The sequence below is a fragment of the Heteronotia binoei genome, chromosome 3 (genome assembly GCF_032191835.1).
Source record: "Heteronotia binoei isolate CCM8104 ecotype False Entrance Well chromosome 3, APGP_CSIRO_Hbin_v1, whole genome shotgun sequence".
NCBI classification, from domain to species: Eukaryota; Metazoa; Chordata; class Lepidosauria; order Squamata; family Gekkonidae; genus Heteronotia; species Heteronotia binoei.
In genome coordinates this window covers 104680234-104698460 of record NC_083225.1, presented here as the reverse complement: position 1 = coordinate 104698460, position 18227 = coordinate 104680234, and the positions used below count along the sequence as shown (strand labels likewise).

Below are 18227 nucleotides of genomic sequence, written 5' to 3'. Positions count from 1 at the left end.
TGCTGTTTTATATATGTACTGTTTACAAGTTCATTTTAAATGTTTGTTGTCACTTTGAGGTCCAAATAAAATGTCTTAAATAATTAAATAAACTGAAAACTAAGAGTATGGGTTGAATTCTACGAACTGTGACTGGACACAGATCACAGAGCAGAAATCTCCCTTTGTTTGCTTTAATCCAATCCCTTGGGATAAGGATAGACAATCAGAGGGAAATCAGCAGAAATCTCCCTGTCCCATATTGCAAATAGGACAACAGTTTGTGTAGGAGTGGGAAATCTTAGATTCTAGTAGTGAAGTGGAAAAATTTTGGATACTTATATAGAGCTGGTAACTGGATCTGAGAAAGGACAAGACAGGTCTTTCTACAAACCTGAAAAGGGCCCCAGGTTTGCAGAAAGATATGAAATCTAAACAAAATACAATAGGGGCTTTAACATATCCAAAAATTATAAAAGGTACACATGTAGCTTTCAGTGAGGAATTCCTTTTGTGGCTGTTGCTAGGCAATAACAGTATTCCAGGCTGGGCTTCAGTGAGTTAAAGGCCTACTTTGGCGTCTGAGGGAAGAGTCATTAAGGCCAGGCCTCCCTAAGGTTGCCAGGTCAAGGTTGGGAAATTTCTGGAGATTTTGTGGTCTGAGGAGGGCAGGGTTTGGGGAGGGGAGAGGCCTCAATTGGATGTAACACCAATGGAATTGGGTTGCCAGCTCTTTTCACTGGTTCAGTGGTATTCAGTGGGTATTCTGGGGGAGGGTGGGGGCATTGTGGAGGCTCTGGTTTTTGGGCAAACTTTAGGGTTAAACTGGGCTTACACCATAGAGTTTGCCAAACCCTGACGTGATGATGTCATTTAATGTAATTGTGTTGCAATGTCCCTGTTTAGCCAGCTGGTCCACATTGCGGAGCAGCCCCCAAAACTGGGGGATCCCCCACTGGGATCTGGGGGCTGGCAACCCCTACTATACACTCTCCAAAGCAACCCTTTTCTCCAGAGGTGAGATTTCTGGAGTTCAGTTGTATTTCCAGATTTCCAGGTCCCACCAGGAGGCTAGCAAACCTAGGCTGGGCAGCAAGCTCTGAGTGACTTGCAGGTTGCCTGATACCATTCAACTTGCATGACTCAGCCAGGGCTGGCTGCTTGCTAATGTTCAACAGCAGCCATCAATGTGGTATAGTGATTAGAGCTTCAGAACAGAGTCTGGGAGACCCAGGTTCAAATCCCCATGTTGCTGCAGAAGCTCACTGGATATTTTTGGACCAGTCACATACTTCCAGCCTAATCTTCACAGGGTTTTTGTGAGGATAAAAATAAGAGGAGAATAATATGTGCTGCTTTGTCTCACTTTGGAGAAAGGCAGGGTATAAATGAAGTAAATAAATAATAAATGCAACTGAAGATGGGACACTGATAAAATGAAGGTTGGTGGATAGCTAAGGAGGAGAAAATGGGCCAGGGATCTGTGGCATCACATAACGGGGGCACAGTTTTTATAGGTACAGGCTACTGGCAAGGAGAGGGAAAACTTAAGACAGAGGGGCAGATAAAAGTAGATTGGCTGTTGAGTGGAGATAAGGTTGCTAACTGCAGTTTAGGAAATTCCTGGAGATTTGGGGGTGAAGCCTGGTGAGAGTGGGGGTGAAGCCTGGTGAGAGATTTGGGGGTGAAGCCTGGTGAGAGATTTGGGGGTGAAGCCTGGTGAGAGACGATAAGGACCTCAGAAATGTTTAATGCTATAGACACTACCCTCCAAAGCAGTAATTTCCTCCAGGAAAACTAGGGTTGCCCATGTCCAAGTGGGAGCTGGAGATCGCCTGGAATTGCAACTGCTCTCCAGATGACAGAGATCAGTTCCCCTGGAGAAAATGACTGCTGGGGAAGGTGCTTTATGGTATTATGCACCTCAAATTTCTAAGAATTTTTCAACTTGGAGCTGGCAACCCTAAAGGAAACCGATCTCAGTAGCTGGGAGATCTGTTTTGATTCCAGGTAATCGCCAATCCTCACCTGGAGGTTCGCAACCCTAGAAGGAGAAAAGGAAGCAGGAAAAGGTGAAAGGCTATGGGAGTTTTCAGGAAAGGGAAACAAATAATAGGCGATGGGGGAAATGAGAAGCCTCTCACAGGTCCTTGCAGGTTCCCACTTGTTTCTTCCAATTCTTACTAGTTCCCTATACTTCCTTCTACTAGTATAGTCTGCATGATTTATTCTGATGGGTGACTTTCAAGTGAGATATATAATATTTATCCCTCCACCACAGGCAGTCTATTTGGCTAAGACCAGAAACTGGGCTTTCTCTGTGGCTCTGTGGGAAAATGTATGTATGTATGTATGTACGTATGTCTGTCTGTCAGTCTGTATGTATGCATGTATGTTAATTTATACCCCGTCCCTCCCATTAATGGCTCACAGTGGCTTCCAACAATAATAACAATGATAATAACATTAAAATATCATCAAAATTACAGTATCATCAATATAATAAAACATTATTAAAATCATAAACATAACAACAATAAAACAGGCATCAATATTCCACAGACTATAGTCCACAGTGGCCATGAGACAGAGTTCAGCATAGATTTTCTTACAATAGTGCCACCAGTGGGAGTGCTAGATCACTCTTGCTGGCAGCTTTGAAGATATTAACCAAAAGCCATCCAGAAAAGTTCAGTTTTACAGGCCCTGCAGAACTGTAACAGGTCAGGAATAAATTTCAATGTCTTATTGTAAGGTGAACTTTAGCCCTTTGTATTTTAGCTTGAAATATAAATAGTTTTTCTGCTTAAAATTTCTATTGTTCACTGCCTAAGCACATTGCGAGGGATGAGATACTATGCCTAAACAACCAAATAATTGCATTAAATTACTGCAGGATGAGTAGAATAAAAATCATTTAATCTTACGTGATCTATGAGTTCTTTGACCATCCCATTCCATTCTCCTTTGTCATTCTGGGCTCCGTATTTACCATCAGACACTAATTTCACTTCATAAATGAAGCCTAAAATATTTGATAACTCCTTCAACAAATCCAGACAGTAACCTTCAAATCTGTCATTTCCATAAAGGGGTTTATCAGATTTCTTGTACATGACATAGGGATCTTCCTATATGAAAAGATAGCAGAAATTTAGAATTATGAATTTTGTATTTCAACTTAATAACTCATTTGGTTGGACTCAATTGTCTCTGTAAGGAGACTGGAAATTATAAGCAACACAACTTTCAGGTATCTTTAACAGTATGTAAAAATAATGCCCAATATTATATAAAAATTGAGTATGTAAGTATTATGCCCCAAATTAACTAAAAATTAAGAACTAGGACAAAGCTAGGGTTGCTTTCAAAGTATAAAGGTGTGTGTGTGTGTGTGTGTGTGTGTGTGTGTGTCTTCTGCTGCGGTCAGATGAGCACTTTGATCTGAAGTCATTGCTGTTCCCTTTTGGATTTAAAGTGCATGATCAGACAGCAACATCTGCCTCCTGTTCCCCAGTTGTTGGCACCCTGTTCTGACTTAACTTCAAATTAGAGTTGTTAGGCCCTGGGGAAAGTTCAGTCCTTACAGATGTCAGCACTTTCATCACACGTTTCTGGATGTCTAAGGTCAGTTGTTGTGAACTGAAGCCGGATGGGAAGTGTGAATCTTCATGTCCATTTCCACCCCATCCCTTTTAAAATCAGGTAGTGTGTGTATAAGCACATAATCCCCACTGTACTTACAATTTGTTTATATATATTCTACACTCCCATGTCATGCTTAGGGGAAAAAAATGTTTCTGAGCTTAACAGCTTCAAACTAACCCACCCCCTTGGAGAAGCAGTTTTCAAAGCTTCAAAAAATTGAAGAATATAAATTTAATATACATTTCAAAGCTTCAAAAACAGAACATACGTTTAACAGAAGAAATGTACATGCAGCACTTTAAAAATAAAAAAGACAGTTCCCTGAAAGCAAGACAGGTGACAGGTGAGGGCCCAGAGGGCCCAGATCTCCAGGGGGAGCTCATTCCACCAAGCAGGGGCCAGGGCTGAAAAGGCTCTGGCCCTCATCAAGGCCAGATGGACATCTCTGGGACTGGGTATTACCAAAAGTTGTTGGGTCGTTGATCGTAAAGACATATGGGGCTCATACAGGGAGAGGTGGTCCCGAAGGTATGCTGGCCCCTGGCTTTATAGGGCTTTAAAGGTAAGTACCAGCACCTTGAACCAGATTTGGTACTCAATAGGTAGCCAGTGCAGTTCATGCAGCACAGGATGGATCCATGCCCGTACAATCGATGATGTTAACATTTGTGCAGCACCATTCTTCACCAGCTGGAGTTTCCGGAGGAGGGTCAAGGGCAGCCCCACGTAGAGAGAGTTACAATAATCTAGCCTGGAAGTGACCATTGCATGGGTCACTGTGGCCAGGTCATGGGGATGAGATGTGAGACCAACTGTCTGACCCGCCTGAGATGGAAAAAGGCTAATCTGGCAGTGGTGGTAACCTGAGCTCCATAGTCAGAGAGGCATCCAGGAATACCAAGCTCTTCACCCTCGATGTGGGCATCAGTGGAGCCCCATCAAAGGATGGGAGACTGATCTCTGATCCCAGCCCCCTTGTAACCTAGGCACAGGACCTCCGTCTTCGATGGATTCAATTTCAGTTGGCTCTGTTGCAACTAACCAGCTACAGCTTGCAATGCCTACCCAGTTCTTCCGGGGCTGAGTCCGGTCAGCCATCCAACAGCAGATAGAGCTGAGTGTCATCCATATATTGATGACACCCCAGCCCATACCTCCAGATAATATGGACAAGGGGGCGCATGTAGATGTTGACTAACGTTGGGGAAAGAATTGCTCCCTGTGACACACCGTATTGTAATGGTGCCTTTGGGATAGTTCACCCCCAAGCGCCACCCTCTGTCCCCGACCTTGGAGAAAAGAGACCATCCATTACAGGGCTAGCCCCTGTATTCCTGTGTCAGTGAGCCAACACTTCATGGTCAACCATATTGAACACTGCTGACAGATCAAGAAGGCTCAGCAGCGCTGAACTGCCTCAATCCAGATGCCTCCGGAGATCATCTACCATGGCGGCCAACACTGTCTCCATTCCATGGGAACCAGCCATGACGGACAAGGATCAAGGAGGCAAGTGGTGGGTTTTACAGCAGCCAGGGTCTTATCAACTTCATCCTGGGAGAGCAGGCTGAAATGGTCCAAAACTGGACCTGAAGACAAAGATAAGATCTAGTATGTGACCTGCTTGATGTGTGTGAGCTGAAACAACTTGGGAGAGCCCTAGTGCCACTATGGAGGACACCAGGTCCTTAGCCTGAGAGGAGGTCACATCCTCAGCATGGACACTGAAGTCTCCCAGAACCAATAGTCTGGGATACTCCAGTGCCCAGGTGGATATAGCCTCCATTAGTCCAGGTAGGACACTGGCTGGTGCATTAGGCAGATAGTACACCAGCCAAATGGCCAAGCTCTCCTCAGCATCCCACACCAGATGCACACATTCAATGCCAGCAATCTGTGTCTCAGGGAGTGCCCTGAAGAGAAAGTCTCCTGGATAAGCATCACCACACCCTCCAACCGCCTTTAGTCCAGGACTGGTGGAGGACTGAAAAGCCTGGGGGGAGGGGCAGCAGCTGCTGAAAGGCAACAGTTTCACCATCCCGCACCCAGGTCTAGGTCTACCACCTATTCCACCAGATAATCCTGGAGAACAGAGATATTATTGTTGATAGACCTGGCATTGCACAGCACCAGTGTCAGAGAAGGGTATGATTTCCTGTCCCCATAGCCAGCATCTCTCGGGATGGGACAAAGATTGCAAGGGGACTAAGCATGTTCATATCTCTGTCTCCTTCCTACAAACCACATTCTTCCAACACCATACTTCCCCCAAACGTTGATTTCAAGCAAAGCTGAGCATATTTCACCACGGTCTGTTCCAATGTTTTTAACTGTGTTTGATTCAAACTAAGCAGTGAATTTGGCTAAAAATATTTGGAATCATTAACAATTTAGGTTAAAAGCACAAAAATGAATTGTCTGACATGGTATTTGTGAAAATGCAGTGGGGCTTAATCTAAACTGAGTACAGTCCGGAAAGGTGCAGAGCTGCTGCTGAATTAGAATTTTATAAAGACACCTATGGTGCAAATTGAGACCACCCTAAGGATAGTAGATCCCTTGTCTCCAATCCTGTGATTTGTCAGCACTTTTCTGATGAGAGGAACTGAAAGCCAAACTAGATGCGATGGCATTCTTGGGTCAGATCTAGGGATATCACTGCCATTTTAAAACCTAACACAGCTAATTTAGAAATGCCGCCAGAGCTGATCCTGATTGAACCTGCAAAACAGTGGGACAAGACTTTTCAATGCTGAAATGATGGCCATTCTGGCACTTGAAAAGGCATATGGGGCGGGGAATAAAAGTGCTTCATCTGCTGCACTGCAGACTCTCATTAGTCACTTTGCAACACAGAGTGTTGGACTGGATGTTGGACTTTGCGACACAGAGTGTTGACCAGATCCAACATGGCTTCTCTTATGTTCTTATATGATCATTTTTAAATCACCCATGTTAGGCTTTAAAATAATAGTGCTGTCCCTGGGACATCTAGTTTGGCCCTGAAAATCTATGCATACTTCACCATATGTAAACAAATATGCAAAAAATGCACCTGTATACAAGCCTCATATGAAGACTGTTCCACTGAGGGACCGCTCTAACCATCAGGAAGTTCTACCTAATGTTGAGCCGGAAACTCTTTTGATTTAATTTCAACCCATTGGTTCTGGTCCTACCTTCTGGGGCCACAGAAAACAATTCCACACTATCCTCTAGATGATAGCCCTTAAAATACTTGAAGATGGTGATCATATCACCTCTCAGCTGCCTCCTCTCCAGGCTAAACATGTCCAGCTCCTTCAACCTTTCCTCATAGGACGGTCTCCAGGCCCCTCACCATCTTCGTTGGCCTCCTCTGGACCCTTCCATCTTGTCTATATCCTTCTTAAAATATGGTGCCCAAAACTGAACACAATACTCCAGGTGATGCCTTACCAGAGCAGAGTAAAGCGATACCATCCCTTCATGTGATGTGGACACTATACTTCTGTTGATACAGCCCAAAATTGCATTTGCCTTTTTAGCCACCACATCACACTGTTGACTCATGTTCAGCGTATGGTGCACTAAGACCCCTAGATCCTTTTCGCACATACTATTGCTGAGACAAGTCTCCCCCATACTATAACCATGCATTGGATTTTTCCTACCTAAATGCAGTACTTTACATTTCTCCCTGTTTAAATTCATTTCATTGGTTTTAGCCCAGTTTTCCAGCCTGTCAAGGTCATCTTGTATCCTGTTTCTGTCATCTGCTGGGTTTGCAACCCCTCCCAATTTAGTATCATCAGCAAATTTAATAAGCATTCCCTCTATTCCTTCATCAAAATCTTTTATAAAGATGTTGAACAAAACCCCAGGACAGATCCTTGAGGCACTCCACTTGTTACTCCTCTCCAAGAGGATGAGGAACCATTCACTTAGCACTCTTTGGGTGCGATCTGTCAACCAGTTACAGATCCACCTAACGGTAACAGGATCCAAACCACATTTTACCAACTTGACAACAAGGATAGTATGTGGAATCTTATCAAAAGCCTTACTGAAATCAAGATAAACAATGTCTACAGCATTCCCCTGATCCAGCAAGGTAGTCACTTTCTCAAAAAAGAGATCAGGTTAGTCTGACATGACTTGTTCTTGAGAAACCTATGCTGCCTCTTAGTAATCACAGCATCCTTTCTAAATGTTCCAGGATTGACTGTTTGTTGATTTGTTCTAAAACATTTCCAGGTATAGACGTCAAGCTGACGGGTTGGTAGTTACCCAGATCTTCCTTTTCCCCCTTCTTGAAGAAGGGGACAACATTCACCAGCCTCCAGTCTTCTGGCATCTCTCCTGTTCTCCAAGGCTGTACTCTTCTTGGCTTCCACTGTTAATTATGGATGCCATTCCCCAGTTGGAGGTGGGAATCTCAATTTTGGACCTTTTCTCTGCCACCAACCTGGTGCGGGAAAATTCCACCCCCAAACATGATGTAATGATGCCACACAGAAGTGATGTCATTATGTTGGTGCCACTACACAGTGATGCTGTGGTATTCTGGGCAAAACTCTATGGTTGCCATTACCAATGCCATCATTACATTGCATACACGTTGCGTGCTTTCTCCCCACCACAAGCTCCTGGAAAGTTCCTCTCCTTCCCTACCACTGGGTCAATTTGACCCTGCAACCTTACTGTTAATATAGTTATGCCATTAAGTTTTTTTTTTAAAAAAAATTACTTACAATTTCCCCTTCCTCCCACTGATGATATTTTTCATACTTCTTGTTATCAGTTTTGCAGAATTCCAGTCTGGGTGTTCAACAATGCAGACCAAAGCAAAGTTACATGGCTCTAAGCCCTGAGAGGATTTACAGGTGTAATTCTATTTAAGACTGCACTGTAAGTGAAACAACTGCACTGAAAGTGAAACAACTTGAATAAAGCAAAGTAATCCATGATGAATAACAACAAAATTTACTAGAACTTACCAAAATAGTGGTGACTATGAGTGTTCGGTTTGCCAGCGAATCAGTAATATTGGTAGATCTGTCTTTATTGCTGTCTGTCATATTAAGGCCACTGTTTGAGTTCCAAACCCCAATCTATATGGAACAAATTAGATAATTGGCTCCCACATTCATTAATGATGTTAAGCTGATAATGTTTCATATAAATGAATGTGCATTAAAGTTGTATACAAGAAATTCATATTTATGATTCCACATCACAGTAACAGACACCAGCAGTATGACATATTGAAGAGATGCAGAAGGTACAGCTCTAAGTAGGGAAATGATGGAGTGCTAACACAATTAGTCACAGGAAACACCACTCATTCAAAAAGCAGACTGAGAAGTTTTGCCATAAGAGCATAATATTACATGTTAAAAATGCAGTGGTCTATTAACAATTCTTCCACAAAATAATTGTTTTATTTTCTTTACTTTTCCTGGACTTTACTTTCTACCATATAGTGCTGTATTCATGGCTTTTTTTCCTCCAAATGGGAAGATTACTCCCACTATACAACAGATTTAAACTTAGATATAGATATACGCTGAAAAAATTTCATGGTAAACAGTATCCTTTATATGTACTCTAAATCTCATGGTAAACAGTATCCTTTATATGTACTCTAAATCTGATAAAGGCACAGATTTCTTTTAGTTACTTCTTAGCCACTGACATTACAATCAAAAGTTCAAACAGAAGGAGGCCAAATCTGGCCTTAGTTTCCTTTCCATACCTTAAAACATTATGAAAAAGTCAATTAACAGTGGACAAAACTAGTCTTTATCTTGGAAAGATTAGACAATAAGATCAGAAATACCAAAATGTATCTTAGAAATTTAGGACGAGTCATGCAGTTTAATGACCTGCCATAAAATAGGTCCAGAATTCATCAGCTTACAGTGCTGCAAAGTAAGAGTGAAAACAAATATAGTTTTCAGAGCCACACAGCAAGCTAATTAAATGACATTGGGGGCACATAATTACTAAATGCTATAAAATTATCATTCAAATTTGGCAAGCCATTTAAGGATAGGTCTAACAAGAGTTCTACCATTTTCAGAGCAGCCTTTTAAAAAGATTGTTTGATTAAGCAACATTTAACTATTTAATACTATCAACAATATACTGTCTACATATCCAGGCAAACAGTTCAACTGAACTTAGACTTAACGATATAGAATCTGTAATAATGTATGGCATAACATATTCTAGAATGTCTGGTTACTTCTGTTTCATTTGGTCTACTCAAATTTCATAGTTATTTCTTGCCATTTGAATGTATGGGAAATATATATTTTAGGCACAAGCCAATTATAAATCTGTATTCTTTAATGACACTCTATCCAACTGATATCTTCTCTGCTTTCAAAGCCTGTCAGATAAAACAGTCCATCCGATTTCTGAATATGGTATATTCCATATACTTTGTGGGCTTCTGTTATTGTTTCTGATGGACTATTACTGTAACCAGGATCAGGGTCTGAAAAATCAGTGGGTTGCAGTCTCCACCAGAAAAGGTTCTTTTCCACTGAAATGACTCTAATTATTGTATTCAGCTTTACAGAAAGGAGTATTTGGATCCATTAGTTATCTTCACCTCTGATTCTGCAGCAGTTCCATGAGTCTGCTGGAAGGAGTCTTCTAGGCTCTGCCAATAACTCACCACATATACAAAAATACATTGTTTTGAAATCAAACATAGGTAAGCCATCATTATCCCCTTCTATTGCCATCAGAGGATGATTTGTTTTGTTTGTTGTTCTCTTGGTGATCTTTCCTTCCGCCCATGTTTTAATTGTTGCTTTTATGTCTTTGCATGTATTTTAGGTCTGGTTTTAATTGCTTTGATGATGTGATTTTATTTTACTAGCTGTCTTAATGGCCCTTATGAGGGCAGAAAGGTGGAGTATAAATTTGTTAAATTAAAAAAAAACTATCTGCAATCAGTACTGATCTCTGAAGTGGCTCTTCCAGATTATAAACTCTGAGGGCCTTTGTTTTTTAGTTGACTTCATCAGACTGTGTGACGTGCTTCATTAAAATATATTATATTGAAGTGATAGTGGGTGATATGAAAGGTTTCACATCTCTATGGTATTCAGTTGAAGAACAGGCAAGTCATTTTGACTAACTGCCATTCTATGGATAAACAAACAGATCACACTACCAATGGTTGCAGCTAATTAAGAACTGGGTACAAAGTTATCAGCAACTTATTTAGTACCCAAATACTAATCTCATTTTTGAAATGTTCCCTGCTTGTGCTTCAGTGTGCCTGTTAACATTGATACATTCTCAGTGTCTTTCCATATGCCTTCATTTATTATGTCAGAAGGTGATCAATTCAGCAATATCAATTCTAAAAGAAATGAACTATTATAATTCAGGTTTAGTGAGAAAGGTATCTTATCAATGTCTTCACATGTAAGTTGTCTTCAAATGTAAGTTCCTTCATATTGACTAAAACCAGTGGTCTATCTTGGCAAATGCTATCTAACCTGCCTGGAAATAGCTTACAAATCTCAGTCCTTCCTCAACCCTATTATCTGAGAATCTGTGACAGAAATTCCAGGGATTTATATGTACGTATGCTGTCACAGACCTATAGATGCTTGGGTTTCCTAATGTACTTAAATTGTGCTTGAAATTGTTGGCAATGAGGTTGTAAAACATTCTTACAAAAATGACACTGCACAATCACAATAAATAGAACATATACACTGTACATTAGCCTTAGAGGAAAAACCTTAAAGTGATGAGAAAGTTCAAAAGGGCATTGAAAAAATGAGATTAAGGGATCATATCTACAGTGAAGCCAGATTTATTGCAGTTTAGTGACAAGCTCAAAGCATATAACCAATTTTCTGAATTTATTACAATTAAATTAATAAAACTTGAACTACCTGAAAAGAGAAACCAAATAAGATCTATGAACCTGTTATTACTTTTTGATAATAATCTAGCTATGTATCCATGATAAATGCAATCTTAACTTTGAACAGTGTACTACATATTAATATGCATAATAAAAAGGCATAGTGTTGAAAGAAAGCTTTAAATTAATTGTAGTGTGACTTCATTCAGACAGCACATTAAGTCAACATTAAGCATAAACCCAGCTTGTTCCAGCATATGCAGATGTCTTGCTCCTCCCTCCGTTCCGCTTCTAGGGCAAAATGTGTTGAAGGAAACCCGGTTTAAACCCACCTCCAGTAACTTGTGTATGTTAATATAGGCACACAAATTAACCAGAGTTAGTTCTACCAGCCCAAACTAGGATACCAGCTCTGGATTAAACAATTTTCTCCTCAGTTTCTCAGGTAAAACTAACTCTGTTTAACCTGGATAATCACATTCATGGATAATTGGAATATGTTGTACACCCAAGTAATTCTCCATGCAAGAATGCAGGGAAAATAGGTAGGAGGGAAGCCCATCAACAATGCCAGATGCGTACATAATGTCAGCTTTATGTGATGTTTGTATGCATGTAATTTTTCTTGAATTACAATATTTCTGCACAAAATGTGATACTGGCTGCATGAATTTAAACATTTGATGGTATTTGGGAGCATCACTGTGCAAAAATTTCCTACTCTGTTATCTGATGGAGATTAGAGTTTGTGAGCTCTGTTCCAGTCCTATTGTTTTTAATAATAACTTTCTCACAGAATATCCATAGGGTACTTAAATGGAAATAAACTTCACTTAAAGAAAGGGAATTTACATTTACATGGAACGAAGCTTCATGCAAATACTAGGACTTTGCTTTTCCATCATATGTTGAGGACCAATTGTGATATTTAAACCCAAGGAGGATAGAAATATTATTACAGCTATCACATTATGTAATTGTTAGTGTATAAAATATGGCTATACTTCACTGTCTTTTACATCAGATACAGTTTACAGGTGATGTTCATTTCTGGCTGTCATAATCTGAGTGCTATGTTCGACAGACAAAGGCTAAACAAAGATCTGTACTACATAGCAAAACACATTCTAACACAGACTATTGTCGCTAAACTGCAATTTGAGATCCATTTGTCAAAACCTCAAGGAAGAGTTGTTTTGAGACTCAGCCTGAAGGTTTCTTTCATCATCTGTCTATATACAAACCTTCTTCCATACTTTATATAAATGATTAGTAACTTCACCAGCAGCCTTAATATAGAAAGAGGACAGAAAAAAAAACATTTCTTCATTAAAAATGAAAGAACAATCTAGTCTGATGTACACAGTTGTAACATTTTTATTTTAACAGCATAAAGATTTACTGAGCCAGTTATTGCAGGATTGAGACATTACTGTGTTTAATAATTGGTAGTACTGACCTTTCATCTATCTAAATAAGAAATTTTCTTATGTTAGAATGAATTCAGTGCCTCATCTCTTCTCACTGCAGGTCCCTTTCTTTCAGTAAACCATTGACTGCTTGTGGATAACATTATGGATTCCCTGCCTTGGGTCTCAGCATCTTTCTTTCCTTTCCTGAAGTACAGAAAGAGGCCAGTTCCAAAATGTAACAACAGGCTTATCATAGGTAAATTGGCTGGGATCATAACACTTCAGAGAGCTTTAGTAGCTTCATGGCTCATGTTGTAAAGCCAGCCCAATTTCTCTGGACAGTTTTCCACTGCTCTTCAAGTGAAACGAAATCTTGGCTTTTCAAGCCATGTTATTATGAAAGACTATTTATGTTGATGTAACAGATCCAGATAGCTGTACAGTTTACAGGATTCTCAGGTTTGTACTCATAAAAAAATTATGCCAGACTATTTTGCATGTTGTGCCTAATACTGAAAGCTTACCAAAACCAAAATGAAGGATTTATGTAGTAGATCTTTCCTCACATGGCTGTAATACTCATGAACAGAGGGATTCCTGTAAGACTTTCCAATCCCCCTCACTGTGCATGCACATGGGTACATGCAAACAGCATATCAGAGCAGCATAACCGATTCTTTCCCCTCCAGCTCTCTGCCTTTCTTCAGTCAAGTTACTTTAGCTTCACAAATGTTCATGGGGACACACCATGCAGGGAGAGACCTACAGGGATCCCTCTGCATCTAGGTAATGCCACTCAGATGGAGGGGGGGGAAATCATGTCCATACACTGATAAATACATTTTTGCAGTGTGTATAAACAAGGATAATTAGCAAAGGAGTGAACAATATTAATAGGTGTTATCATGTTAAACAACAAAATATGTCCCTTATGAAAATATCCCTATATTTAAAAACACATTATGTCTGAGTTGTGCCATCTATGAAAGGCAGCAAATAAATCAGATGTGCATAATGATTCACGTTTATAATCAAAAGAGGTCAGACTTTCACATCTGAAGGTGGTTGTTAATAGGGATAGATCACTGATGTCAAAAAGTGGGTGGACTGTGTGAATTTTGCCCAGTTCCTGTGAATTGAAGTTTGTTGGATAGCAACAATAATCAATGTTTGGTTCATATCCAGAAAATATAGTTCATCCAAGCTAAAGTTATCGGTTTAGAGTAAATAGGTATACTGTATATACAATGTGGGACCTAATTATGAAACCTAAGTATAAACTCCTCTGGGAAGAGAGCGAGCGCTGCAGTAATACAAGACTGGGCCTGATCCTGACTGGAGCCTCTGGGTCCTGGCAACAGCACTGAACATAAAACAATGGAGAAGGTGTGGTCCTGCACCTAAAGCACCGCGCTTGGAACTGGGAAGATCTACAATGAGATACAGCAGCATTTGTCAGGCTGAATTCACTATCAATAAATGCATTCATGAGGCCATAAAATATATGCAGCCCAGGCAAAGTTGAGCACTTTTAAAGTCCCATTCATTTCAATAGGTAGGTTGAGCACAAGCTTATGTCTCTCCCAATGCCCACAAAATATTGTAAAACAGTTAAAGTGAGCTAGATCACCTACAACAGCAGTCTCCAACCTTTTTGGCACCAGGCACCGGTTTTGTGGAAGACAGTTTTTCCACAGACCGTGTGTGTGTGTGTGTGTGTGATGGTTTTGGGATGATATAATTGTGCACTTTATTTTGGTGTACTTAGGTGTGTGGACTCTGATCTAGGAGAACCGGGTTTGATTTCTCACTCCTCCACTTGCTGGAATGGCCTTGGGTCAGCCATAGCTCTCACAGAGTTGTCCTTGAAAGGACGGCTTCTGGTGAGAGCATTCAGCCTCACCCACTTCACAGGGTGTCTGTTGTGGGGGAGGAAGATAAAGGAGATTGTGAGCCACTCAGATTTTGAGTGCAGGGCAGGATATAAATCCAATGTCATCTTATTATCATTATTACTAAATTGTAATATATAATGAAATAATTATATAACTCACGGCCCGGTTGCTATCAGGCCACGGACTGGGGGTTGGGGACCCCTAGGGTGGCCAGATCGTCCCGCCCGCCCGGGAAAGTCCCGCCCCTGCCCCCAAATTCCCACCTCACAGGTTGGCTAACCCGGAACCAATCAAATCCAATCTAGTGATGTCACTTCCTGCTTCCGGCAGGTGGCACGGGGAAACGATGTCACAGGAAGTGATGTCACTTCCTTTTCCGGCGGTGGCATGACGTCACCAGAAGTGACATCACTTCCTGTTTCCGCCGGCGGTGCGCGCTTCGCGCATGCACACACACATTCATTCCCCCCTCGAGGTGTCCCTGGCTGGCCTGCAGATATTATGGCCACCCTAATTACATACTAATATAGATATATAATCTATTTATTCCTCATAGTGTCCTTTATTGATGAGTGAACTGTTCTGTCGAATTATCTTGGTGGCCAAATGCAAGAATATTTATTGACTAAATGGATAATAATCGCAGGTCTGGCAGAGCTAAGCAAAAACGGTGTGTGTGTTTTTCAAAGAGCTGATAGAATGCTGAGAAATTCCAAGGATGCTTCAGAGCTTTGGCATGGAACAAAACTGTGCAATCCCACCAGCTGATAACAGCTGATAACAGAAATGCATTTTACAGTAAGGATTCTGGTACAATTATTTTATTTGGTTAAGGTAAAAAACAAACTGTGAAAAGTGTTTACACTATTCAAATGCATTTAACACGGAGGCTTGGGTAGCAAAATTTTTAAAATTTAGTGTTCACTAAAAAGGTCAGGGAAATAAAGGTAGAAGCAAACAGAGAAAATAATTGTACATAACTTGGAGGGACGGTGGCTCAGTGGTAGAGCATCTGCTTGGGAAGCAGAAGGTCCCAGGTTCAATCCCTGGCATCTCCAAAAAAAGGGTCCAGGCAAATAGTTGTGAAACACCTCAGCTTGAGACCCTGGAGAGCCGCTGCCAGTCTGAGAAGACAATACTGACTTTGATGGACCAAAGGTCTGATTCAGTATAAGGCAGCTTCATATGTTCATATGTTCAACTTTTACCTATGGGGTGAAAAGCTTCTCAGTTTGGACAGATAACTTCTAGAACTGCAGAATTTCTTTTGTACCCAGCCTTGTAACCCATTCTATGATAATGAAAAATCATCTTTCATGGGTATTTTCGTAACCATGTTGGACCTGAAATTTGTGTCTTCACCTATCACAGTAGGAGTTTCTACAAAAACTCAACAACAGGTATACTTACAATGACTGTGTTACTTTACGTAGTTGGAATGTATTTCTGTTGCTAAATTACAACAAAGAATTGACAATGTGATATTGAAAAAAGTGACCCTGATTCAACTATATGCATGGACACACTGGTTACATGGACATAGTCACATGGTAATAAGTTGCCAATCTGCTGTCTGGACATCAGAGGGTTAGATTGAAATATATATTCACAGGAAATTCAGCCACAGTGCTGTACTGTGCTGGGAATTCCTTGTATTGCACCAATCAGAGCATGTGGTTTCCACTTGGACTGGGACAGTATGTTTATTTTAATTTGTAAGGTGTATAAAAATAATTTACCAATTTTAAAAAACTTTATCCATGTCATTTTAGGAAAGTAAAAGCAAGTGAGCTGCTGGATAATGATATCAGCTGGCATAAATCATTGTGAAGTTCTGCTGCTCAAACCCACGGAACTGAACCAAAGATATACATATGATTACAGAAGAGCTCATGTTCATTTCAATAGGTCTTGGACCAGAGAAATTCTAGATAGATTGTGCCCAGTATGTGCTTTTAATTCACTGAGCTTTTCTAAGATTGCTATTTACATACATACAGCCTTGCCGACTGTACCGTCTGGCTCACAGCATGAGCACAGTGGTCCCAAACTGGTTACCTTTTCTGTTCCTTCCTCCTTGAGGCTAATAATGTCCAAATCAAAATCCTTTCTTAAGCCATCTGTTTTGTTGAAGGTGATACGCCCTGTCAAACCATCCCATCTAGCCTAGAGAGAAACAGAGGATTCACTTTAGTTTGATGCTTAGGCACAGCTGCACATGACTGTGAACCTCAAACACTCAGAATAAAAACTCTCATTTGATTGATAATAAAAACTCAAAACTTCTTCTGTATGTAATAATGAAATATATATGACTCTTAGTTAGTATCTCCAGGACCACATTATGACTTTCAGCGACCCTAGGCTCTTTCGTCTTTGTGAGTCCCTACCACCATAAAAATATCAATATTACATTTATTTTTATGTTATTTTATTTTTTATGTTTTAGGCAAAATGTAATAGATTTCTGTGGCCCCTACAATTTCATTTTTTTCCAAAGTGAGAAAAAATTAAAACAGTTTCTTCAACCTTAAAAGTTCACACACACCCTTTCTAATTTTAAAAGAAATAAAAACATTTTCATGGCCTAGTAGGCTTGCCAATCCCCAGGTCCCAGGGACGGTTCTTCGCTTTCCCAGGCTCCTTCCAGCGGAGGGAAGCCCCACCCCCACTGGATCATGTGCCTTTCCACCTCCGGAGGCTTCAGTCTCCGATTGAAAGGCTTCCTCTTGGGATGGTGTTTCTGTGTTACTTTGAAGAAGTTGGCAGCAACTGGTGAGTAGAGAGGCCAATGACTCGCTTCAGAGTCACCAGAAACCGGAGGGGGGAGGAGGGAAACGTCTGCTGAGCACTTCATTATTCCCTATGTGGAGATCGATTCTCATAGGGTATAATGGGGAATTGATCTGGAGGTTTCGGGGGCTCTGGGGGAGCTGTTTTTTGAGTTAGAGGCACCACATTTTCAGTATAGTATCTAGTGACTCTCCCCAAAGTACCCCCCAAGTTTCAAAACTATTGGACCAGGGGGTCCAATTCTATGAGCCCCAAAAGAAGGTGCCCCTATCCTTCATTATTTCCTATGGAAGGAAGGCATTTAAAAAGGTGTGCTGTCTCTTTAAATGTGATGGCCAGAACTCCCTTGGAGTTCAGTTATGCTTGTCACACCCTTGTCCTAGCTCTGCCTCCAATGTCTCCTGGCTCCACCCCCAAAGTCCCCAGATATTTCTTGAATTGGACTTGGCACCCTTACCCCCTAGAGGTATCATGGGCCCCAGGCACTGTGCCTAATGGTGTCTCCTGAGTGTCTCCATGGATACTAGCAACAACATTCAAACCAAAAGTAAAAGAAAGTTGGATTGTAGGGCTGCAGGGAGTTTATTTACATTGTTATATTTCCTTCAAGGAACTCAGAGT

General features: G+C 40.9%; 1 protein-coding gene across 7 annotated transcripts in view; it reads right to left on the bottom strand.

The window, feature by feature from the left end:
• The window catches only part of GRIK1 (glutamate ionotropic receptor kainate type subunit 1), a 319350-nt gene that overhangs the window by 65317 nt on the left and 235806 nt on the right, over positions 1–18227 (bottom strand). For 3 of the 7 annotated variants that reach the window (XM_060234349.1, XM_060234347.1, XM_060234348.1), the window contains exons 8-11: positions 16872–16979; positions 12751–12795; positions 8607–8720; positions 2907–3110 (exon numbers count right to left, since the gene is read on the bottom strand). In XM_060234349.1, coding sequence (XP_060090332.1) covers positions 2907–3110; positions 8607–8720; positions 12751–12795; positions 16872–16979 — 471 coding nt within the window. The remainder of the gene's footprint in view (positions 1–2906; positions 3111–8606; positions 8721–12750; positions 12796–16871; positions 16980–18227) is intronic. The other 4 variants (XM_060234350.1, XM_060234351.1, XM_060234352.1 and 1 more) reach the window with 3 other exon arrangements.